Below are 25,177 nucleotides of genomic sequence, written 5' to 3' on the forward strand. Positions count from 1 at the left end.
GCCATGCCACAGTTGTGGCCGCCATTGGTATCCGCTGTACCTGAATCTGCTGGCCCTGCTGCTATCGATGGTGAGATCCGCTGAAACTGCTACGCTTATCCACAGCCATGCCACAGTTGTGGCCGCTATCTAAGGGAGGACTGCTGTCGTCGCTGTTCAGAGCTACTATGAGCGGCTTCGACTAAAACAGGCTCTTATATAGGGATGAAATTAGGAATGAATTATTTTACGTACGTGGTGGAATGATATAACTTGAAAAATATGTGTGACTTCATTCTGGTTCAGAGCGATCATTTGATAAGCTCCACCTCTTTTTTCAGTTTCTAAAGTTTTTCCTCAGTTTCGTAGCAAGGATGCACAAAAATGATTTCTTGTCGAACCGGACCGATAGCACTCTCAGTGAAGCGACAAAATAACATGTTTTGTGTCGTGTTGCGCAGCTTCGTTGAAGAAAATGTTCCCGTCCCCGTGTCGCATGTAAGCAGATTATGGCGTTCAGTAGACAGTAGATAGTGTATCCAGCGAATAAACACCGATGGTGCTCTCACACACGCAACGGTTTTAACCCGTATCTTTTTGCGGTTTGTAACATCAAGGATTTCGTTTGCTCGCTGTTGCGTGTTGCATCATGTTGCAACTTGGCAGCTGGGAGACGACGAAATTCTGTTTATGCTGATTGATTGAATCGACTTCATATTAGCTCTGCATAGTCGAACTAACTGCTTTTGTGAATGCGTACTAACAGGGCAGTTTATTATTGTTTATTATGTCGGTTATGCTGATCGCAGCCTTTGCGCTGCCCCTACAGTGGGGGGTTTACTAAATAAAGTGAAAATTAGACAATTACAACAGAATTTGATTGCATCCCGCACAGAATGTCTGCTTGTGTTGATGCCAGAAAATTATTAACCTTCAATTATTTTTTTATTTGCCTTGAAAAAAGCATGTTGCGGTTCAAAATCGGTTGCTAATTACAACCTTTGAGCTGCCCTAACATTGGGGGAATTAAGATACACGGACAACATGCACTGTGGAAGCTATTTCACATTCAGTAAATAAGACGGGTGCGCCAAATTTAAATTGTTAGGATGCAACACAGAATGCTTGCTTGCGTTGACAAAAATTATTAACTTTCAATGACTTGTTTATTTGCCTTCAAAAAGGCATTTTGATTTCCAAAATTGGATTTCCTGATGGCAATCTTCATGCTGCCCCAACACGGGGGGAATAATGGCTGTCTGGCGACACACGCTGAGAAAAACCGCGCTGCTCCTGAGACGTGGTGACCAACCACAGGGCTAGTGCTGCTGCTAAGGAAGGACGACTGCTGTTGTCGCTGTCTAGAACTATTATGAGCGGCTCCGGCTGAAACAGGCTCTTATATAGGCCAAATAGCATGTTTTCAATTGCAAGGTATATGATTCTGTCGACCGTGCTTGGGAAGCAAGCATATAACGACCAATCAGAGGTCGAATTTTTCGTTTTGACAAGGCTTGACTATTTTCAATAGGACAATAGTGTGAATAATAAAATTACAATTATCTTATTTTGGGAAGAATCTTAGAAGATTTTCCAATCTATTGCTGCAAGAACGATGGAAATCCATCGAATACTAACCGATTTATTAGCATTTGAAATTGGACATATTTTTCACTTTTTTCGGTTTTAGATTTTCATTTCACATCCCTATGTAGCCGAACTTCCTGAGAGAAGTATTCTACTTCAAAAAAATATATTTTTAATTCTATTTCTATATTTTTTCTTAAAATTTTTTTAGAGTGTGTACTTTTTTCGAAAGTAAAAAACTACTATTTTCAATTCTGCCGAAGACGTCATACCTATCAAACACACCGTCCTGGCTCTAAAATTATTTTGGTTCATTAACACCATTTTAACATAGGTTTACTTTTTTCAAAAATAAGTCTTGTTAAAATATATTACAAAAAAAGCTTAAACCAAATCGAAAATAGTCGATTAACATCGATGTCTTATGGCTTGAAGTTGCTTTACTGATCCTGTAAATATTCCCTTTGTAGTGTCGAGGCATTTGGGTCTTGAAGTAAAACAACAAGCAGTTGGATTCGTGGCGGTTTTACCCCTTGTATAGTGGGCGACTTTACCCCCAGTGGAACATTTTCATATTTGACCGAAAAAGTAGTCAGAATTACAAGATTACTCACGGCTTTCGATATTTCCGAAAGAAGATAGATTCAGGCAAGCGATTAAACGTATATTCACGAACAAAACAATAGATTTTTAGACTGAAAAACCTTAAGTCCCGTTGCCGCAAAACAATAGCGCATTGACTGGTTGCCAGCTGAAAGGTTGTTTTTGATTATTTCTGCGACCGTTCGTGCACTATCAAAACAGAAAAACGTGCAAAATGTTATGTAATTATACTGTAATAGACACGTTAAAGAAATTTTTCAATTATTTTATAACTTGGTAGTAAAACTACGGTGAGCGGTCTTACCCTGTTTACCCCTACATTAGTCGCAGCTGGTGCGCTTGTTTGGACGTGGTTTGCCTGCTGCTCTATAAGTATGTAGCTTAGCTTAGTCAGTGGCTGCAGAAGCTAGATTTTTGTTTGGACTAGAAACGTTCGAACAGTGGTTTGCTTACATTTACACCGGGTTATAGAGTTCTGGGATCGGTAATTTCCACCACCAGTCATGAGCTAATCGGATTTTCTTTTCTTTTTTCGCCAAACGGTGAATGAATCAGCAGACATTTGCCGTGCGATTCAAATTTTTTTGTGGTTGCTTAAGCTGACTCAACTCTCGAGTGAGCTTCATTAATTTTTATCATAACAAGAACTTAAAATACGTATAAATACTTTTCAATCTGAGCTCAACTAGTGGTTGCACTTCCTCCTGTAGTAGAGCTTGCCCCACTGCTGGTGGCACCAGCAGCCGCACCGGTTCCGGCTGTAGCGCCATCCTTGAGAGGCGTCAGACGGCCATGCTTCTTCATTTGATCCAGCACACCGGCAAAATTGGTAGTTTTCTTTTTGGCAGAGCCCTTCGGTCCGCTGTTCTGCGTTCGGACTCGCATCTGTGGCAGCGCAACATCATCCATGAAGTCAAACTCTTTGTTTTTGGTTGGTCTACAAAAGTTCAACGACTATCAGCTAGCGGATGTTCATTGTTTGCAATTGGACTTACGTTTCCTTCTCCACCACTTCCGCTACTTTAGGTTCATCCTTCTGCACCGGAGATGGTGGCCTCCGGCCAGGACACTTCCAGTTCAGCTCCAGTGGAAAAGTTCCATTTTCCAGCGCAATGTATCCACTCTCCAGCTCCTCCGGGGTGGGAATCAAATCATCCAGCTCACAGCACTGCATTGACCAGTTATCGTCGTCGGTGGAAGCCATAATTCGCCAATGTTATCTAAGAACAAGCCAAGTTTATTCAAAACTGTTTCGATGCGAATCGGCGCAATGATAAATATGTTTGTAAACAATTTTTCAGTGAGAACGCTGGTCCAGTTGTCAATCTTCCTCTTTCCGGAAGAGATCCATGTGAGAGTAAAATGTTTGAGAAAGAGTTATGGTGTTGCATACAAGTTAGGTTAATTGCACACAAGAGCAAGCGTGCCAGTTTAACAGAATTGAAAATTGCATTTGCGATAAAATAATTTTTTTATTCGGTATGTGCTCCATTAATTCCATTTATCAAAGCATTGGTAGGACACAAAGAGGTTGTCCCTAGCTTAAACCCAACAGGAGAGTTCATTACTATGTATGGTAACCTGAAAAATAAAGTGAAAGAAAACATGTTTATTTTTGCCTCATTCTATTTCCAATAAAAAGCAAATTTGAAAATAAAAAAATTTGAAAAGTTTATAGTCACTCAATATTTTACATAATATGAATATTACAAATTCTACTATCAAACACACTTTAATTTAATTACCGAGAACTCAACAGCTAATAAATTCAGTCAAATATTTTACTGCCTTTCGGTAGAATTTTTTAAGAAATTCGGCAAATGAAATTTTAATATTCGATAATTTACAGTAAATCGATTGTTTACTATATATTCGTCGAAATATGTTTTGCTGATATTTGTAAAAGACGTCATCGAACTCGATCAGTTTTTGAGAAATTCGCTAATAATTTCAGTGAGTGATAATTAACCGCAAAATCCTGAGCCGAAACTCGAAAAAACGTTGACAGTTAGGCACACGTGTTTTTCAAATAGTTGTGTTTTTCAGAATCGCTTTGAAAATTTGAGAGTACGTTTTTAAATCGTAATTTAAATAAAAGCGAATAAAACCGACGGTAATACAATGAATTGACATAGAATAAAGCTATTTTATAGTTTCTCAATAATGCTGCATTGAATCTGAGCATTTATGTTTAAAATCTGCGTTTTTATAGTTTGGCTTTTGATGAGCCTCTAAGTATTTTGAGATAAGTTTCAGCTACTTTTATTTCACAAGTCTCACCAGTTTAACTGCGCCTATATTTTGAGTAAATGTAGTTCCGCTTTTAACTATCGCCTGTTTACAAAACAAATTGCAAATGAGCCGTACTATACCGATGCTCGTTCCTCTCGTCAAATATCACCAATTATAATTCCCTGGAGAAGTTTCGTAGTGCGTCCTTCTGGCCAGTTTTATTAATAAGAGGGGCTTATGTATTGTTAAGAGAAAGTCACGCAAAGGTGTTATAGATTTCAGCGTAAAGGAAGGGTAAGTGGTGGGGAGCCTGAAAATGAACCCATACTTTCAAGTCCAGTTTTGACATCGAATGGCCTGATTCTACTAAGATTCGAGCCCACGACTATTCGCTTGGCGAAGCGGAATCTGTACCTTGCGGCTATGCAGCTCCCCCTGGCACGGAGTTACTCAACACTGATTTGATAGTAGGAAAGAAAATACGATAAAACATTTAAATACCTATAAATAATTTCCAAGGAAAGCCAAAACTGAAAATGTGCCTGACGAACTCTAACTTGTTTTAGTATTTTCTATAATATAGAAAACCTATAATCCCAGTTTTCATTGCAGGCATATTCCTCAAAAGCATTGTAAGATCACAACAGGTTCAACGATCTCATAGCCAACACTTAGTACATACAACCTTTCGAAATGCTTTTTGGGCCTATTACTTTTTTGTGTGGTCCCTTATCTCTCCATCCAGCAGCTGGGCTAATTTTTGTACATCTGATAATATATTGGCTTTTCTCAGTTGCGATAAACATTTGTTTGATGAAACTCGAATAAAATGAGTGACAACTATCGCAAAACAGCAGAATTTGTTTGATATTCAACTTACCATTTTTATTCACTATTTCAGCGATGCTACTACAGCAAATCCAACGTCTATTTGAAAATTCGGAATCGAATGATTTTCGCTGACATCTACATCGGTTACACACTTTATTTTCTCGATGTAGTGTGGATTAAGAATTCGTTCCATCGTCGTCCCAATGAGTTCATTTATGGCCTAGGATTCTATCAAGGCTGCTGCTAACGCAAAAAAAAACGTAAGTGTTGGGGCTAGTAGCTGATTTGTTATTGCATTATCTTTCGATTCTTAGCATCTAGTTTTTAGAAGCTAGTCAAAACTTTTTTTGTAGTCTGGGTAACTGGGCTTCATTTTGTTTTTTTTTTTTACTGGCGTTTGATAGCGGTATTGTATTCTTTTAAGTACGGAAGCCTTTGGAATGATCTTTCGGTTACTCGCAGGAGGAAAATCCCGTTACAGCCGTAAAATCTGCTCTTTTCGGTGGAACATCCTTGAGAAGTATCTGTTTATTTAGTTTTTTGAGTAAATAAAAATTATCGTTCGGTTCATCCTTTGAAATTTTTATAATGTTACGCTTGGGTTTTCGTTGAATTGATCTTTCAATGCTTGAAGAATATCTTAAGCCTGTGTTGACGTGAGAAAAGCTGAATTTACATATCTAGAATTAACCTCATCAGTACCGAATTACAATCTACATTTGCTGTTTTTGAGCGATTTCATTAAAACTTTCGCCTAATTCTACGATGAGTTCCGAATGTTGTGTCAGTTCTTCGAAAATGTTTTGAGAGAAATATAGTGCTAGTCCATACAACCGTGAGCTGGCATTTGGACGTAAGTGCCAGAAGCACAAAATCGCACAAAATGGTTTATCAAATCGAAACTGTAATCAGATTCCGTCACAGAAGCGCACTAGTAATGTTGAACTGTGAATAATACTTCAACAATTTGGTGTTCAAAAACCGTTCAGTGGCAATAAGATAAAGAGCATTCGAAAATGATAGCACGACACCTGTTATCGCTACAGGATGTGATGCGGTCTAACTAGTCAGAAGTACACATCGCAAAGCTCTACTTGCTCGTCACAGCTACGCAGGGGAAGCGATAAGTGAGCTTGTGATTGGTTGAAAGCTGCAAAACTATACCGAAATTAATGATTTTCTATTCAACTTTTCACTAATTTATCATAGCAAAAATATGCTAATTATAATATTATAAGTTTGGGGCAACCTTTATCTTTTGATCAAGTCATTAACGTTTGGAATCCGTTCAGGGGTAAACACATAATATGCATATCAAAAGGGCCCTTTTTTGTACTTTCCCCAGCATGGTCCCTGAAATACTGGTCCGCCAGTCTGACTACTCTCCAAAACAGTTCTCGAAACTTTGTGTAGAATTTTAGTGGCATTTGGGTATACCTGCGAATTGTTCTTTAGAACTGCTTGGTCATTTCCACAAACGACGCTTAATTTTGTATTATACCGCCCCATGTTGTAATCATCTGTTCTGCTACCAAAAGGTCTAAATCTTCAATGGAGTCAATTATCTTCATCATCACGTCTTCGGTTGAAGTGTGTGGTTTGGTTTGAATATTCTTTTCTTTTGATAAAACTTTTTTTTTTGAGTACTTTAATAGAAGAAGTCAGTTATTTTAATTTCCGCTAAATGCTCCTCAGTAACCGTTACTTCTTCGCGCTTAGTTTATCTTCCGATGCATCAACATTAAGTAAAAAAAGTTGTTCTGAAGTTATCCGCAATGTGTATTAAGCTATTCAATAAATAAATCAATTCTAATATTATTCGATGTAGCATACCATATAAGTTTCCAATTCTTGCGGACCAGTGACAAGGACATTAAAATTGTTTTTCTTGCGGACCAGTGACAAGGACATTAAAATTGTGTTGTGGGCGAAAACAATTTTTAAAACATCAGAAAGAACTTTTTATGACATAAAAAATTATATGACCGAAGAATCAACCGGCGGTGACGTTTAATAGAAACAGTATGAATATATCGAACACGATGATGAGGCACTAGGGATCTCGCCAGGAGCAACGGCAGAGCACTCTGTTCCAACACTTGTAATGTAAAATTCAACTATGTTTTAGGAATTCGATACCGACCTTATATTTGAGCAGACTCCGGAAGGACGAAATGTCATGATATCGCTGGAAGGCTGAAAGAAAAATACCTATCTCTAACAAACTGGTTAAATCGATCACCAAAATTCTAAGCGAATATCTCATTAACAATTATGAGTTGTAAGTACCTACTACCACTTCTAGTTTAATATTAATTAAGAGCAGATCGCCAATATGAAAAAAATCGACTACCGTAACAAAATATATTTTTCCATTTGGTGAAACCGAACTACTGAAATCAATTTTTACATATCCAGAAAATCGACTCACCACAAAAGTTGTCGATGATTCTGAAGCAAAATCTGTGCTTCTCCAAGTTTTTAATGACATCTTCCCAAATAATGAAAAATTAGCAAAATACAAAGTCAGAAGGCAAACAGAACATAGATGCAATATATTTTGTCCCGTGAAATAAGCAAATGGATAGAAAAAAATGATGGCGTCTACATTTATAAAAAAATAGAGACAAACAGATATAGCGTTCGATAATGACCTATATTTTCGTTTCTTTCTTCCTACAATTGAATTGCGTTAAGAAATGAAATAGACACCATAGATGTTAGGATTCGTTAAATATTTAGACTTATTACTTGTTTTATCTAGGTTTTATTTTTAGCCTGGAATAATGATTAAGCACATTGTGATGTTTTTCTGCCTATGACGTTGTTGAATTCTTATTATCCTGAATTTTGCGTGGTGCTGAGTGCGCATTTATTTGTTACGATTTGTTGGTGTAATAATTTTGTGAAAAATGAATCGTAAAAAGTGTATTTCATTGAACTCTGATGGAGAAAGTACTTATTGCTCGAGTAGTTGAGAAAGAAGGTCTATTCAAAACTTAAATTGCCCAACAGCTTGGTTGTTCATAGAGCATTGATTTCAAAATAATAAAATCCAGCGGTTCCGCAGTTTCAGATAAACAAGCATCAGACTCTCTTAATTTTGCTATTGAAACGGCAGCACAACATCAAATTGACATTACATATATGATTGACATTACATGTATGGAATGTTCACGAATATGCTGTGAAGAAATATTAATCTTTTCTAACGTGTTAAAATCGAAACGGCACTGTATACATTTTGACTGATGGGATTTTTAGAAAACGCTACCAAACCTTATAGTAAGTTTGAAATTAACGCCCACTTTGTCCCATCGAGTATCACCCAGTCACGCTATGTCACTACTTAATATATTTTACTCACTTTCTAAACAATAAATGTAAAGATTCTCCAAGCATTTATGCAAAAACATCATATCAAGGAGACCTGCATCTCTGGATCGATCCCATACAAATGACAAGCGTCAAATCAAACAGCGCACTCCATCTGTTAAGCCAGGACTATGCTATCGCTGTCAAATCTCATATATTTGCAGTGTACCCAACATCTCAATGGTCCGCTGACACTAGCGGTACCCGGAAAATGGGCAGTTTACTCTAAAGGGAAGAATTTTCGGGCAACTGCTCCATATGTTGGCCCTATCTATTGATGACAATATAAAACTAAAAGCGATCAAATTTATCAATTTGATCACGTAATGTGTATGGAACGGTATTTAATAAGTGAACTGTTATTTATACTGTTTTTTTAATTTACAGGCTGTAGTATAAACACAAATAATGTGTAATAACTTTTGTTCTACATACATTTGTTTCAGCTGTATTCTTCCCAATAACAGAGGTGAATTCTCTAGTATTTTAGATAAAATGTAAGAACGATGAAACAGTATAGAAATGTTTGTACACAAATGCCGCCATATTGCTAACGATCTTCGATACATGATTTCTAGTAGATGTCATCCTCCTGGCGAAGACAGAGTGGGCGTATGTGGTGTAGCATTGGCCGATATCGTATCGATATTTACCTTAGAGCCAAAATATCGTTATTTTTTATCGATGCAAGCGACTTCGATATCAAGCTGGATCGATAATTTCACCCCGATATTTTTGCGATACTGAAGAGAAACTATAAAATCGGGAAATATTGTTGATTGCTGCAAATTGTCTAACGGAAAAGCCTTGTAGGGGTGCGCGGGTATGATCCATCGCGTTAAAGTCTTCTACAAACAGTGCAGAAATTTGGTTTGTGCTCTTTTTGTAAAAGACACCAACAGGATTGAATATACCCGCTCATTTCTAAGGCGGTTTTTCATGCCTCTTGCGAGAAAAATGCTGCCGCATTAGGTTATACTGTCTGTGCAGTGCAAAATCGTAAGCGCCGAGTTTTTGCAAAAAGGTAGGCATTAAAGAATAAGAACCCAGGATTATCGTGCTGCACTATATTTCAAATAAGGACGCAGACGCGCGTATGCTATAGCATTGATTTGTGTGTGTGACATATAATTCTGTCACCACTGTCCCATTCTGGTACCATTAGTCTATTGACCGCAGGGATACAAAATATGCAGATTTGTCTTCAAAACGCAGATTTTAAGTGTCGGTGTGCAGATTTTTATTGATTCGCAGATAATTAAATTTTTTTGAGAGTCTCTGCAGATTTTTGTCAGAGTTTCTTAATATTTACGCAGACTCTCTCAACATCTGTGAAAATTTTTGCAGACTTTTGTCTGCGCGAACGTATTTTTCAAATTACAAACAAATTTTTTTCAGACTAAGCAAATTTTGTTTGTTTTTCGAATAGTTGCTTACATTTTTCAAAAACACCTGGCATCTCTGATTTTCCGTAATAATGATCAAGGAAATATGGTAATTTTTCATAGACCTGTTTCAAGTAGCAGGCAGAGTATCGATGCTCCTCCCTCGATATCGACCAGGCATCGGTACCGCCAGGGAAAAATTATCGATACTCGAGTATCGATACTTCTACAATTTTTGGCCAATGCTAATGTGGTGGTCCAACCTGTGCGTTCGGCTAGCATTCGCATCGCCAGCACACACACTAGCATGCGTCAGTTCCACTTTTACTCGAAAGACTGCGCTGTTAAAACTGTCGCTCAATCTCAGGCAGAGTTCCCAGTCTTCTTGATATGATGTTTTTGAATTATGTAAGTGAATATCTGCTTCAATTGAATTCAGTGAGGAAAAAGAGACAAGTCCTTCCATTGCAATTTAGTCTAGACAATTCTTTCATCGTTGCCAAGACTGAAATAAATATGGTTGAAGCTATGAAAAACTCCATTTGCAGAGCTTCGGTTGAGTTCTCAGTTGAATAAAATTAATGCCTCGTCTGACGTTTTTGTTTAATATGTATAGTAGATAAAAATGGTAATAACGAATTTCTGTATTTTTGGTGACATATCGGTAACTGAAACGATTCACTATTTAATAACTGCAAAATAAAATTATTATATTGATTTATCTGTGATAATTGCACACAAGTGATGCTATAAAGAAATCACACTTGCATGCAACAACATTAAATTTAAAGAAAACTCATGATGCCCTCTACATATGAGTTGCGAGAAACAAATAGATACCGGTTAACTCTTGAACGACCACGGAGAAGTTCTAAGGATTAACGTTAGAAGCGGGTTATCATTTGTTTCATTTTTATGTAGACCAACACATTTTCGCAATTGTGTAAATACTGCTTATTGTTTGGATAGATAGTTACTTGGTTCAGAGATAACAACAGAAGGGTATAAAGATAACATACCTGGCAATCTTGAAACACGGGTTGGATAAGTTTTGATATCTTTGCACCTATAATTCAGCTCGAGAACAATGCATCCACTATCAACCGATTGGGATCGCAATAATGGCACCAAGTCTGGTTACTGTACAAACAAAACTACTACAAAATTGCCCAACCATAACGAATTCATATTCAAATTGAATTAGTTCCTATGATTACAGCGAACTGATTAGCGATAGCCAGTAAGCCCACGATTTGTACTTATACTTCTCACCTATTAGAAGAAAAAAAAAGGAAACACTAAACCCTATGATTCGAATTAAATTCCACGCACCAATAATTATAGTTCTACTTGATTGGAGCGCCGGCTCGAATGTGCCCTGCGGGATCATTATGAATAATCGAGGATCAAATTATCACCAATTGGCCAATTGGAGGTAGACTATAAATTGAAAGCTCAACAACCCGGTGCAAGTTATTCAGTTTTCCAAACTTGAACTTTCGTATCCAGGATGCTCCAGGGGGTCGTTTTGTTGTGTGCTTTTGCGGCGGTCTTTGTCCAGGCGCAGGATTATTGCGATTCGGAATTGTGTGACCAAGGAGTTGCCCACATCGGTTGTAATGCCAACACTGAGCTGTCCAGCAACTGCAAGGAGGGATCCAAGTATACCTTTGACGACAAACTGAAGAAGATTCTGCTGGATGAACACAACAAGTATAGAAATCAGGTGGCCAAGGGGGAACTCGACTGGTTACCGTCGGCTTCTACTATGGTTCGAATGGTGAGTTCTTACTGTAAATTCGAGAACAACTCGTTTGATGCTAAACACATCTTTCACAGGATTGGGATGACGATTTGGCCTATCTGGCGGAACTGAATGCCATCCAGTGTGAGTTCGCCCACGACAAGTGCCATAACACGAAGAGCTATCCAAATTCCGGCCAAAATATCGCTAGCTGGGGTACATCCGAAAAGGACATCGATATTGAAGCGACGCTGAAAACGCTGGTACAAGAGTGGTGGGACGAGCGTCACTTTGCCACCCCGAAGTTGATCAAAAAGCTGTATGACAAGGAGAAGGCACTGCACTTTACCATGCTGACCCGGGATATCGCCAGTCGCGTTGGTTGTGGAATGGTAAAGTACCGCCAGGGCGAGTTCTTCTGGGTTCAGCTGGTGTGCAACTATTCGTACACTAACATGATCGGAACACCGGTCTACAAGCAGGGTAAGGCATGCTCGGGGTGCAAATCCGGCTGCGACAGCGAATACGATGGGCTGTGCGGAAAGGACGAATCGGTGGATGTGTCGTAAGAACTAACCGACCGATTGGGGAGCGCCTATGTTGAGATGTGAGCTTACAGAAGGTGCTTTGAAGTGTAAAACAAATGGTGGTGGGTTGAAATGAAAAAATCACAAGAAGGTTGTATGCAAAGCCACGACCGCAAGGTTGAAGTAGAATACTTTTACAAGAAAGATAACCTGGCTGCTTGCGTGTCAGTCATTTTTTCTAGTAAATAAACGTTGACCGTTCATTGGCAGAATTGTAATTTCTTTTTGTCTGATATTTTGAATGAAGTTCATTGGATATTTTTAAATTTTGTGCAAATGAGAAGTTGAAGTGTTGCCGAATTGTAATATGCACATTAAATACGACATCATTAAACGGGAACGGAACAAAGGCTACGGTTATGCAGAACGCGAATGCCGGCGCGATGCGCTTCGTCTTACCGTGGTGAAATGTACAGCTCTTTTTAAGACGAAGTAGAGCTATACATTTCAATAGATTTCGTCTTGCCGAATCGCATCGCGCCGTTATTTGCGTTCTACATGACCGTAGCCAAACACTAAGCGACGCAAACACGTAATAATAGTCAGAGTATGCATGTAGATGAAGATAATTAACTTTGGATTATAGCGCAAAACGAGAAAATATTAACTCTTCAAATAATCATTCGTGTTCTTCAAATTTCAGTTGCTCAATTTAATACCCGATGAAATGTTTGTTTATTATCTGATGAAGCTCTTATATAGGCCAAATGATGCATTCCCAATTTACTAGGTCCATAACTCTGCCGACCGTGCTTGGGAAAGCGCGGTAGAACGACCAATCAGAGGTCGAATTTTGTGTTTTGACAAGGCTTAAGAGTTTTCAATAGTACAATAGTTCGAATGATAAAATTGCAATTTCATGCATTTGGTAGGAATCTTAGAAGATTTTCTAATCTATTGCTGCAAAAACGAAGGAAATCCATCGAAAACTAACCGATTTATTAGCATTTGAAATTTTTCTCACTATTTTCAGTTTTAGATTTTCATTTCACATCCCTATGTAGCCGAGCTTCCTGAGAGAAGTATTCTACTTCAAAATTAAATCTTCATTAATTCATTTGTTGTCCTTATAAGTACAATTATTAAATTTATGATAGGATGTAGTGTTTATCTTACATCTCTGTGTTACCTTGATAGTGAGGACTAAGGCGCACGGTCAACACAATGAGAAAGGTGTTTTCACATTGAAAACTAGACACGGCTTTACTGGAGGAAGTGTTGGCAAATGCCCCTACCGCTAATACCACCGCTATCATACGAAAGCGCGTCGTTTCATGTGGGGAATATCAACAACGAAAAATGACGCGCGTCTAAGCATAACCCGAACTGTTTCGCCGTGCTGCTTCCATTTACTTCCACATCGGCCTCAGGGAAGTACTGGCTGCATCTGCATCTACCGCTGAGGCTGTCACTATACTGCTATTGGTACCAAAAGCTATTAACTCTTCAAAAAGTAGGAGGGTGGTATTCAAGACACGACCGCATGACGTTGACTACCGTCTTCTTATATTCCATTAAAACAAATAGTAGAGGGAATTGCAACTCCAGTATTTGTTGCAATTTTATCTAACAGTGCATTTCTGAATGCTGAATACTAGAAAAATGGATCTCTCTTATTCAATCGCTGTCATTTCATACATACCGCATGACGTAGGACTCTATATTTTTCATCTAACAGTGCTTTCTTATTTGCTGACATTAGAGCGCTTTGAACAATAATTAATAAATAATATAAATGACATATATGGAAGAAACCTTATTTATATTGGCATCCCCGCTTCCCAGGTATTCAAATTAGAAAAGCATTTGTTCGTAGTTTAAAATAACAAGAAAAACATTAGAATTAACAAATTCGATGTATTCTTCCTATTTCAGTAGACCGCATAAAAAAAACATAAAATTAACACCAACAAAAAGATGCATATTTGCAAGGTTTTATCCGCTAGCAGCAGCATTTTGTAATAAAACAGAAAATTCAATTAGCCGCTTCTGTAACAAAATTTCGAGGCACCAAAAGAGGCCAGGTGCCGAATATATCCATGTTTTTGGTCAGTCCGTCCAGAATTCTTTCAAGATAGCGTCCGTATGTAGCCGGTACGGTTTAGTAATGAAACTGATGGGGTGAATTGTTCGAACGGTACGTTTTATACCAAGGCTTCGTCAGATAAATAAAAAGAAGGTGGGGCTACATAGGTGATGGAATGGTAAGGAAAAATTTTTCTTGAAAGCTGCGCCGGCCGCTGTCGTAATATTAACACCAACACAAACATGCATTTTTGCAAGGTTTTTTCCGCTAGCAGCAGCATTTGGTAAAACAGAAAATTCAATTAGCCGCTTCTGTACCAAAATTCCGAGGCAACAAAAGGTGCCAGTTGCCGATTATAGTTTCCTGGTTAGTCCGTCCAGAATTCCAGCCATTTAAGTGTTTTGCAGTAGCCATTTACTACTAAAGCCACCAGCATAACGGGTGAAACCGGCACGAGATGACCGGTACTATTTTGTATTTCCTCCTTTCGGCTGCTATCACCTAGCGTCCGCATGTCACTGGTGCGGTTTTGGAATCAGAATTATGGGGCGCCGGCCGCTGTCGTAATATTAACACCAACAAAAAATGCATATTTGCAAGGTTTTTTCCGCTAGCAGCAGCATAAACATCGGAAACAGAAAGTGACAACAACAATAACAACAAAGTCAGATCGATTGTATCCGTTAGTGTCGACTGTGCTTGGGAAGAGAGGTAGTGATTGGCTGCGCGGTATGATTTAGACAATCGATATTAATTACCAATTTTTCAATAGTGTATCTCAAACAAAAGTTTGTTTTTGTTGCATAAATTTAACCGTAAAAGAATTTCTGATCGATTGATGCCAAAATCTCGAAAACCTGATTATAGATGACTGCAAAATAAGCGCTCAAAACCTGACCACTTTTCTCTGGTTTTCCCTGGTTGAATTACTAGATTTTCAAATTCAGGGGCCTAACTTCGATATAGACGTTAGTCAACGTCAATAAGTGTGTTATTTGTTCTCAAAAGAACAATTGTTCAATTCAAAATCGGATTTACGCAATCGCATCTCTGTAATATTACCGACAATAATATTCTTCTGAACAAACTAATACAACTTTCCCATTAGGCCTCTGCCATAATAGACGCGAAAAGCGACGCGAACCGATTCGCTCAGCTGTAGGTTAATGTACAGCCATCAGTAGAGCTGTACATCAACCTACGGCCGAGCGAATCGGTTCGCGCCGCTTTTCGCGTCTACTATGGCAGAGGCCTTAGAGAAAGTTGCTGGCTGATGTATTCACTTCATGCAAGCCTGCTGCTGATGCTTCCCGCTACCACACTGAAACAGCATTTTAGTGAAGGGAGTGTCGTTGCATCAGCTGACCCTCCTACTATCGATGCTGATATACCCGCTGCAACAGCTACGCTATGCATAGCCATGCCACAGTTGTGGCCGCTATACGCTGGCCCAACTGCTGAGCAACTGCAACGCTATCCGTAGCCATGCCACAGTTGTGGCCGCCATTGGTATCAGCTGTACCTGCTTCTGCTGGCCCTGCTGCTGTCGATGGTGAGATCCGCTGAAACTGCTACGCTTATTCGCAGCCATGCCACAGTTGTGGCCGCTATCCGCTATCGATGGTACCCACTGCTCGCTCCCGCTGCTGCTAAGGGAGGACTGCTGTCGTCGCTGTTCAGAACTACTATGAGCGGCTTCGACTAAAACAGGCTCTTGTATAGGGATGAAATAGGAATGAATTATTTTACGTACGTGGTGGAATGATAACTTGAAAAATATGTGTGACTTCATTCTGGTTCAGAGCGATCATTTGATAAGCTCCACCTCTTTTTTCAGTTTCTAAAGTTTTTCCTCAGTTTCGTAGCACGGATGCACAAAAATGATTTCTTGTGAACATTCTGTCGAGCCGGACCGATAGCACTCTCATTGAAGCAACAAAATAACATGTTTTGTGTCGTGTTGTGCAGCTTCGTTGAAGAAAATGTTCCCGTCCCCATGTCGCATGTAAGCAGACTATTGCGTTCAGTAGACAGTAGATAGTGTATCCAGCGAATAAACACCGATGGTGCTCTCACACACGCAACGGTTTTAACCCGTATCTTATTGCGGTTTGTAACATCAAGCGATTTCGTTTGCTCGCTGTTGCGTGTTGCATCATGTTGCAACTTGGCAGCTTGGAGACGACGAAATTCTGTTTATGCTGATTGATTGAATCGTCTTCATATTAGCTCTGCATAGTCGAACTAACTGCTTTTGTGAATGCGTTCTAACAGGGCAGTTTGTTATTCAATGTCGGTTATGCTGATCGCAGCCTTTGCGCTGCCCCTACAGTGGGGGGTTTACTAAATAAAGTGTAAATTAGACAACTACAACAGAATTTGATTGCATCCCGCACAGAATGTCTGCTTGTGTTAATGCCAGAAAATTATTAACCTTCAATTATTTTTTTATTTGCCTTCAAAAAAGCATTTTGCTGTTCAAAATCGGTTGCTAATTACCACCCTTGAGCTGCCCTAACATTGGGGGAATTAAGGATCACGGACAACATGCACTGTGGAAGCTATTTCACATTCAGTGAATTAGACGGGTGCGACAAATTTAAATTGCTAGGATGCAACACAGAATACTTGCTTGCGTTGACAAAAATTATTAACTTTCAATGACTTGTTTATTTGCCTTCAAAAAGGCATTTTGATTTCCAAATTTGGATTTCCTGATGGCAATCTTCATGCTGCCCCAACACGGGGGAATAATGGCTGTCTGGCGACACACGCTGAGAAAAACCGCGCTGCTCCTGAGGGGGACGGGACACGAGGCATATGGACGCTAGGCATATGGATGTTAGGCATAGTATGCTAGGCATACAGACGCGAGGCATAATGGATGCGAGGCATAATGGATACGAGGCATACTGCCAAAAGGCATAACGGACGCGAGGCCGAATGGACGCGAGGCCGAATGGACGCGAGGCCGAATGTACGCGAGGCCGAATGCGATGTTGTACGACCGCATGAGATCCAATAATGTAGTTCAGGTGTTATTATATTCCTACAGAGTTTAAGTTGGGTATAACACCTTTCTTGAAATCATGCGGCGAAGACGCATAATCGAGGGCAAGGAAACGAGGCGGCACTAAGCCGCCGTGGTTTCCGCAGTCCGAGCCGGCCGCCGACTCGCCGTCGGAAGCGGCGGCCTCTCGCACCCAAAGACTGATTTACTGGTTTGCTAGGTCTACTCAAACAGAGTTTTCTTCCCTTAATTAAGTCCGAACGAGCGGTAGCGAGTAAGGACAGCATTCGCTCGAACAGCGAGTCGGCCGAAGGCCACGAGTGTATTGCTTTCTTAATGACACTTTGAAGCGAAATACATGTTATCGAATGCTGTGTAGATGATGACGACAATAACATATTCCACATCACTTCCCCTTGGCCTTGTGTCCTTTCGGCCTTGTATCCATTCGGCCTTGTATCCATTCGGCCTCGCGTCCATTCGGCCTCGCGTCCATGCGGCCTCGCGTCCATTCGGCCTCACGTCCATTCGGCCTCGCGTCCATTCGGCCTCGCGTCCATTCGGCCTCGCGTCCATTCGGCCTCGCGTCCATTCGGCCTCGCGTCCATTCGGCCTCGCGTCCATTCGGCCTCGCGTCCATTCGGCCTCGCGTCCATTCGGCCTTGCGTCTATTCGGCCTCGCGTCCATATGCCTCGTGTCCGTATGCCTGCCGTCCATTATGCCTAGCGTACTATGCCTCGCGTCCGTATGCCTCGCGTCTATATGCCTAACGGGGTGTCATCGCTCCTGAGACGTGGTGACCAACCACAGGGCTAGTGCTGCTGCTAAGGAAGGACGACTGCTGTTGTCGCTGTCTAGAACTATTATGAGCGGCTCCGGATTTTTATTTGGATTCAATATTCTTTATTTTTCTTACGGTATTTTCATTATACATTTGTTTTTTGAACATTGTGAGAGATTCAATTTTATCAACTTTTCAACTCTGATGTTTTAATGTACTATAAGTGTTACTACTTTTTCCTTTTCTACGTACATGATTTACATTTTAATGCTCGGCATTAGAGTTTTAATTATTAAATAAATATACCTAGCTACTTATAAATAAAGCTCACGAATGAGCACCGCACTAGAGTTAAGTGCATTGTTTTTAGTGTTTTCAGCGTGTGCAGAGATTATGTTTTCGGTCATATCGATACCTGCTATTTGATGCACTTCTGATGTTCGGGTTCCGAAGGGCTCGTTCAAGATCATTTTCAGGAACTCGTTCTGGATCCGTTGAATCTTTTGCAGGTGGGTTCTCGCGCAGGTTCTCCAGATCGACGAGGCGTATAGAAGCATCGGCAGGATGACCTGTTTGTATACCGTCAATTTAGTCACGACGGATAATTCCGATTTTCGGTTGATTAGCGGGTACAACTTCTTCATTAGCACTAAGCTTTTCGTAACTGTTTGTTCAATGTGGGGGCGATAAAGTAGCTTATGATCATAGGTCAAACCAAGGTAGCGAACATTTGACGACCAGGGAATATCCACATTATTCAACCGAATCTTTGTTGTCGGCACCAAACGTTGATTATTCCGATGTGGGAAGACTATGGTCTGAGTTTTTGCTGCATTCACACAAATTTTCCATGAGGTGAGGTAATTCACAAAGACGTTAAGCCCAGTTTTCAGCTTTTTAACTATTTGGTTGATCTGTCTGCCCTCGTACATAATGGCGGTATCATCAGCAAACAGCGACAGGATGTCTCCATTGGGTAGTTCAGGAATATCTGATGTGAATAAGTTGTACAGAACAGGACCAAGGATGCTGCCCTGTGGAACACCAGCTCCTACGTCGTATGGGTCAGACAGGCCACCCAGCACACAGACCTGAGATTTGCGCAGCGTAAGATAGTTTTGCACAATCTTCACTAGATAAACGGGATAGTTGTAGCGCTGTAGCTTGTAGATAAGCCCGTCGTGCCACACGTTGTCGAATGCTTTTTCTATGTCCAGGCAGGCCATGGCAGTTGTTTTAGATAGCTCCTTGTTCCGATTGATGAGTTTTGTTACTCTCTGCAGTTGATATGTTGTTGAATGGCCTCTGCGAAAACCGAACTGTTCGTCCAGGAATATGTTGTTCACGTCTGCGTGGCACAGAATACGGCTGTAGATGCATCGTTCGAATACCTTGCTGAGGGCAGAAAGCAGACTGATGGGACGGTAGCTTTTGGGGCATGTGGGATCCTTTCCTGGTTTCAAAATGGGAATCACTTTCGCCAGTTTCCACTTTGTTGGAAAGTACGCCAATTCAAGGCATCGGTTGAACACTTTTTCCACCACAGACAAGGCTGTTGGTCCAAGGTTTTTGAGCACAAGGTTGAACACTCCGTCAAATCCGGGAGCCTTCATGTTCCGAGAGAATTTAATGTTGTTTTGTACCTCGTCCACTGTTATCCGCTGATCAGGTGGTAATATATTCGGTGTGCGGGCCAGAATTACTATCGATTCACTGACAGCTGGTTCGATTCCACTCACAATATCACGACCAAGATTGTGGGAAGCGGCAAAATGCTGAGAGATAGCACAAGCCTTTTCGCGGGAAGTTAGCAAAGTTTCACTATTCACTATTAATGGCGGAATGGGTTTTGGTTTGTTCTTCAACACTTTAGCCACACGCCAAAATGGCCGTGAGCAGTTGGGCAAATTACGTAATTCGGTTGCAAACTGTCTGTTTTTCACTTTCTCCAGACGTTCTTGAACGATTTTTGTCAGCTGTCTAGCGTAGAATCGGTGCCTAGGGTTGCGGGTACGTTGATATTGCCTTCTCAGCGAGTTTCGCAAGGGAATTATGCGCTTGGTGTTATCGTCGATTTGCGCAAACTTACGTGTCACTGGAACAGATGGGATGTAGCGGCACTCTGCTTCCTGGATGACGTCTATCATGGACTGTAGAGTACGATCGATGTCTCCAGTGCTGTTCAAAGTGATGTCCGCATCAAGATGGTTTTCAACATACCGCTGCAGCTGAACCCAATTTGCACGATGGTAATTTCTTCTTTGTTGAACTTGACGCCGCTCTACGTTAGCACCAATCTCAGCGATGACCGGAAGATGATCCGAGGAGAGCTCTGTTATGGTTTTCGGAATCGAAAATCGATCGGTGATGTTGGTCAGAAAAATGTCAAGCTTAGAGCCTACACCACCAGGAGAGATGTAAGTTGGCAATTCCGGATGAGCGGGATAGTAATATCCAGCTTCGGAATCTTCTACGATGATGTTACCATTTGAGTTGCACCTGGAGTCACCCCAAGCGGAGTGGCGAGCATTGAGATCACCTGTGATGACGAAATTGCCTCCTCTTCTAGACAGCTTTTGGATGTCGTTCTTCAATTTCACCGTGGTTCCATTTGCCCGTCGAGACTGCTTCGGACAATAGACCGCAATAATTGTGAGTGGTCCATCAGTGGTGGTAATTTCGATTCCTACAGCTTCGACAAAGGTTGTGTTGAAAGTCGGTAGTGATTTGTATGGTAGTCCTCTCCTTATGGCGATTGCAACCCCGCCCCCAGCTGAGGTTGTGCGGTCCAGTCTGACTACCGAGTGTTCCGGCAGGCAGAAGTTTATGTTCGGCTTCAAATGTGTTTCGGTTATCGCAGCGACATCGATGTGGTGTGTGTTCAGAAAATGTAGAAGTTCTAACTTCTTGTTGGCCACAGAGCGGGCATTCCAGTTAAGGATTCGAAAGAATGGATCCATGACGGTAGTAAAAAGTCATCATGACCGCAATCTGTTCCTGGTTGGTGCGACAAGCCTTTGTTTGCTGATCGAGTTTAAGAAACAGCGTAGCTAGCTGTTCCATCGAGTACAAATTGCTACTTGCTTGGGGCATGCTGGCAGCCTGTGCATAACTCAAAAATCCGGGGGGGTCCCGGCTAGGAACACCACCAGTTGGAGGAGGTGGAAACGGCAACGTACTTGAAGTCGCTGGCGGGGTTGGTGTAACGCTAGGTTGTACACTTTTTCTATTCGACGGTCGCTGGCGATTGGCAATTTCACTTCGAATTTTGATAAATTCTGCTCGTTTTGGACAGGAACGGCTGTTCGTAGCATGCTCTTTGTCACAGTTGAGACACTTGATTTGTTCGGCTTCCTCAACAAGACAATGTTCGATGCGGACCTGCACATTTCATGCAGCGACTCTTGATGTGGCAATTCTTTGTGCCATGTCCATAGTTCAAGCAATTGGAACACTGCGTGACATCGCGATGAATCGGTTTGTATCGCTCCCATTGCACGATGATGTTGAATAGGGCGGTGATTGTTTTCACTGTGCTCAGTGTAGTTGAACCCCTGGTCAGATGGATCAGGTATAACTGATCACGATACTTGATGGCTTTGTTGTGTCTTATCATTTTGTTTACTGCTTCCACTTCTAGGCTGCAATCGACAAGCTCCGTTTTTAACTCGTCCAGTTCCAATTCCGGTAAACCACGCAGTACAACTTTGAATGGTTTTGTAGCTGCAATATCGTGAGTAGAATACTCCGCTTTTGTTTGCTTCAGGTAAGCCTCTACTGCCTTGTAATGTGGGGTGGATGGAACGACGATTTTGTAGCCGTCCGTGCATAGCCTCAGGGTAGCTATCAGCCCTTTGCTGATAAGTTCATTGAAGTGTTGCCTTAGTCCAGGCGGGAAACCTTTTACGTAGAAAAGCGGCATTTTCTCCTTCTTTTCCGTTTTCTCGGTAGTTTGGTCAGCCAGCGATGCAAACTTGTTAGCAGCTAGCATCTTCTTGGCGATTCCATCATCCTTTTCAGCAGGGTCACGAGGACGCTTATTGTTTTGCTCCTTACTGGAACCCGTTTTTCCCATTTCGTTGGGACACGACAACGTACTGTTGTATAACGAATGCGATAGGTAAAATAAACGAATGCGATAGGTAAACTAAAACTTACAGTTGTTGTAACAAACACGTCTGTACACACCAAGTGTGAGACGAAGAAAATGAGCGGCTCCGGCTGAAACAGGCTCTTATATAGGCCAAATAGCATGTTTTCAATTCCAAGGTATATGATCCTGTCGACCGTGCTTGGGAAGCAAGCATATAACGACCAATCAGAGGTCGAATTTTTCATTTTGACAAGGCTTGACTATTTTCAATAGTACAATAGTGTGAATAATAAAATTACAATTATCTTATTTTGGGAAGAATCTTAGAAGATTTTCCAATCTATTGCTGCTAACCGATTTATTAGCATTTGAAATTGGACATATTTTTCACTTTTTTCGGTTTTAGATTTTAATTTCACATCCCTATGTAGCCGAACTTCCTGAGAGAAGTATTCTACTTCAAAATGAAATTGCAGTCGCGACTTTTTTTTTTTCTATAAACAGATTTGCTTAAGGGGGCGGTCTTACCCCGCTTACCCCTACCCACAGTTTTCACTCGAAAAAAGGAAAAAGTTAGTTCTGAAAATTTCCCACTAACGCATTGGCTTTCAACTGCGAGCGAAATGACCAGTTTATCGGGCGAAAAAGCATAAAATTTCACCGATCAGTCGTGAAAACCTGATTGTAGATCATGCATTTGTTTCACCACTTATGAGATGCGAAATCTGCGGGCATACTCTTTATGCGAAGCTATAATTGACCATCACCACGTAAAAAAATTTAGCCGAATTTTGATAGTGCGAGTCTGCGATTCGTCTGAGCTCTCAATCATGGTAAGTTTTACTGTCCGGACCCGGAAGTCTCTCTGTCTCTCTGAGTCTCTCTCTCTCTCTCTGATCGTTACTGATAATGAACAACTTACAGTTAATTCAAAAATAAAAAGGACGAACCAATCTCAACATAAACATCGTTCAACCATGTTGATTGATTGCGGAAAAAATAAGCATAAGCTTCAACTCATCTTCAATTAATTTTAAACAAACGGATATATTATTGATTTGCAGTGAACAAGTGTTTAAAGCAGAATTTATTCCACCCAAAAAGGACTGAACGGATATTGGCCTTGTAATGTCATACCCTGCTAGACCAGTAGAAATAGAGCAACAATCGGTGCACGTAACACCCGGTGCAGTCTGGTTGATTAATTGAGTGAGAAATTTATTACGAGATTAATCAAACACTCATTGTTTTTCATCAACTCAAATGCGGTATTCTGTGATGGCATTGCAGTGATTCTGACCACATTCAATCAACAGAAAAAAAAACCGGACCCGATCTATGCCAGATTGCGCATAAAAATTAGTTATGAAAATATTGGTGATGATAAATCGGCATTAATGATGTTTACAATCTGCTTTGATTGGAGTCGTACTTGACCAAACATTCTGTAATTGGATAATTAAATTTATGCTCTATCCCTAAAACACAAACACACACACAGCCGCATGCAATTACCTACGGCAAAGTTGGTGTTTAACATTGTTTCCCCACCGAACAAATGAGACTGTTGAATTACGCTCTACCGCCAAGAGCTGTTTGATTGAAAATTAACCAGAGAATGGTGCGGGAGTGTGTGTGTACGTGTGTTTTCAACAGCAATTCATTACCGTTGAAGGGGTTTTAAATTAAACACATTTTCATTTCACGCACTCACTCACTCAAGCTGTGGAAGCTGTTCGTGAGTGACCAACTTCAAGTGCTGAATGATGGATGCACACAGCTGAAGTACAATAAACCTCTTGATTACTACAAGCTTGCACATGCGACCATCAGTCTGCAATCAATGTAATCAATCAGCCAAAACATCTGCTCGGGCAGAACCGTGCTGATAAATCAGGCATACACGAGAATGCCACCCGCACCCGCAGCGCAGCATCGATTCAAAAGCTGTGGGAAAATTCAAGCACGAATGATTTCCCGCCTTGATGAATGTGGTGTGGCGTGACGTGCAACCGAGCAAAGTATCGGACCGGGCGCCACCACGAGCCGGATGGTTGAATTTATCAATGAAATAAGACCTCTCGGTCTGGGATGGGGATGGAGAGAGGCTTATGGAATAATTTTTAGAAGAAACCAATCGATTTATTCCATTCTGGTTCATTGAGAGTTTTTACCAAACACACTTTGAAAATAAAGCTACATCATCGATACAATGCGTGGAGTACGCTAGGTGGAATCTAGATAATTTTTGTATTTGATAAAACGGGCGGTAATTGCTGTAATAATCCTCTGTTATTAAAAGTATGTTTAGTTTTTGCATTTGTATCTATTTATTGGAGCAGAATTACTGATCTGGTAGAGCACAATGCAAACAATTGCCGACATAGTTTTTGCTTTTAGTTTTTCCCACACAATTATCCAATTAGCTTCAACATGTATGCTTGACACGTGTGACAAAAATCACTGAATAATATTTGGCGCTTAGTATGTAGCCACTTTTGATATTCAAATCGATTTTGCTTAGAACTTTTGATATTATCTTTGAGTGTGAATATTAGAACAATCGTAATAATTAGAACAATTAGAAATTCAGTTTATTACATCATCGAAAAATTGTAAGTACTAAGCTCTCAAGTTATTATTAATTACATTAAATAAAACGAAGCTGGGACAGTCTTACTCTTGTTTGGTTTGAATACAATATGAACCAAAATTGTTACTCACGTAAGAATATGTTATTATTAGAAGGTATGGTGAATTGATTTCCTGGGTTTGTACCTGGCTCATTTCAAGGATCTGATTTTAATAAGACAAGCTAGATAGTATAGAATATAGAAGTGCTGTAATCAATACGAGTGGTGGGCAAAATGGTATCCCTATCACGAGAATTTAACACTGATCGAGATTTATTCTACCCCATACTTACCTCACCAGTCAGCTCCA

The 25,177-nt window shown here is 40.6% G+C and overlaps 2 protein-coding genes across 3 annotated transcripts; one reads left to right on the forward strand and one right to left on the reverse strand.

Moving 5' to 3' along the window:
- Positions 1–2,011: 2,011 nt before the first annotated feature.
- LOC129731718 (uncharacterized) lies at positions 2,012–11,175 on the reverse strand. 2 transcript variants are annotated; one of them, XR_008729061.1, is made up of 4 exons: positions 11,012–11,175; positions 3,165–3,750; positions 2,474–3,106; positions 2,012–2,399 (listed from the first exon to the last, which is right to left on the reverse strand). XR_008729061.1 is itself a non-coding variant. In XM_055691943.1 (3 exons), exons 2-3 carry the CDS (start codon positions 3,371–3,373, stop codon positions 2,851–2,853), a joined length of 465 nt encoding a protein of 154 aa, XP_055547918.1. In that variant the 5' UTR covers positions 3,374–3,750; positions 11,012–11,175; the 3' UTR covers positions 2,012–2,850. The 2 variants fall into 2 exon arrangements, 1 of the variants encoding a protein (XP_055547918.1); XM_055691943.1 differs by having other exon boundaries at positions 2,012–3,106.
- Positions 11,176–11,287: 112 nt separating this feature from the next.
- LOC129731717 (antigen 5 like allergen Cul n 1-like) lies at positions 11,288–12,535 on the forward strand. The gene is made up of 2 exons (XM_055691942.1): positions 11,288–11,772; positions 11,832–12,535. Exons 1-2 carry the CDS (start codon positions 11,503–11,505, stop codon positions 12,303–12,305), a joined length of 744 nt encoding a protein of 247 aa, XP_055547917.1. The 5' UTR covers positions 11,288–11,502; the 3' UTR covers positions 12,306–12,535.
- The last annotated feature ends 12,642 nt before the right edge of the window (positions 12,536–25,177 follow it).

The sequence above is a fragment of the Wyeomyia smithii genome, chromosome 3 (genome assembly GCF_029784165.1).
Source record: "Wyeomyia smithii strain HCP4-BCI-WySm-NY-G18 chromosome 3, ASM2978416v1, whole genome shotgun sequence".
In the NCBI taxonomy this organism is placed as follows: domain Eukaryota; kingdom Metazoa; phylum Arthropoda; class Insecta; order Diptera; family Culicidae; genus Wyeomyia; species Wyeomyia smithii.

Excerpts from the sequence above, each read along its gene's own strand:
- LOC129731717 (XM_055691942.1), top strand. The coding sequence starts at position 11,503 with ATGCTCCAGGGGGTCGTTTTGTTGTGTGCTTTTGCGGCGGTCTTTGTC. Across the intron at positions 11,773-11,831 it reads CTTCTACTATGGTTCGAATG|GATTGGGATGACGATTTGGC; the intron begins GTGAGTTCTTAC and ends CATCTTTCACAG.
- LOC129731718 (XM_055691943.1), bottom strand. The coding sequence starts at position 3,373 with ATGGCTTCCACCGACGACGATAACTGGTCAATGCAGTGCTGTGAGCTG. Across the intron at positions 3,107-3,164 it reads GAAGTGGTGGAGAAGGAAAC|ACCAACCAAAAACAAAGAGT; the intron begins GTAAGTCCAATT and ends GAACTTTTGTAG.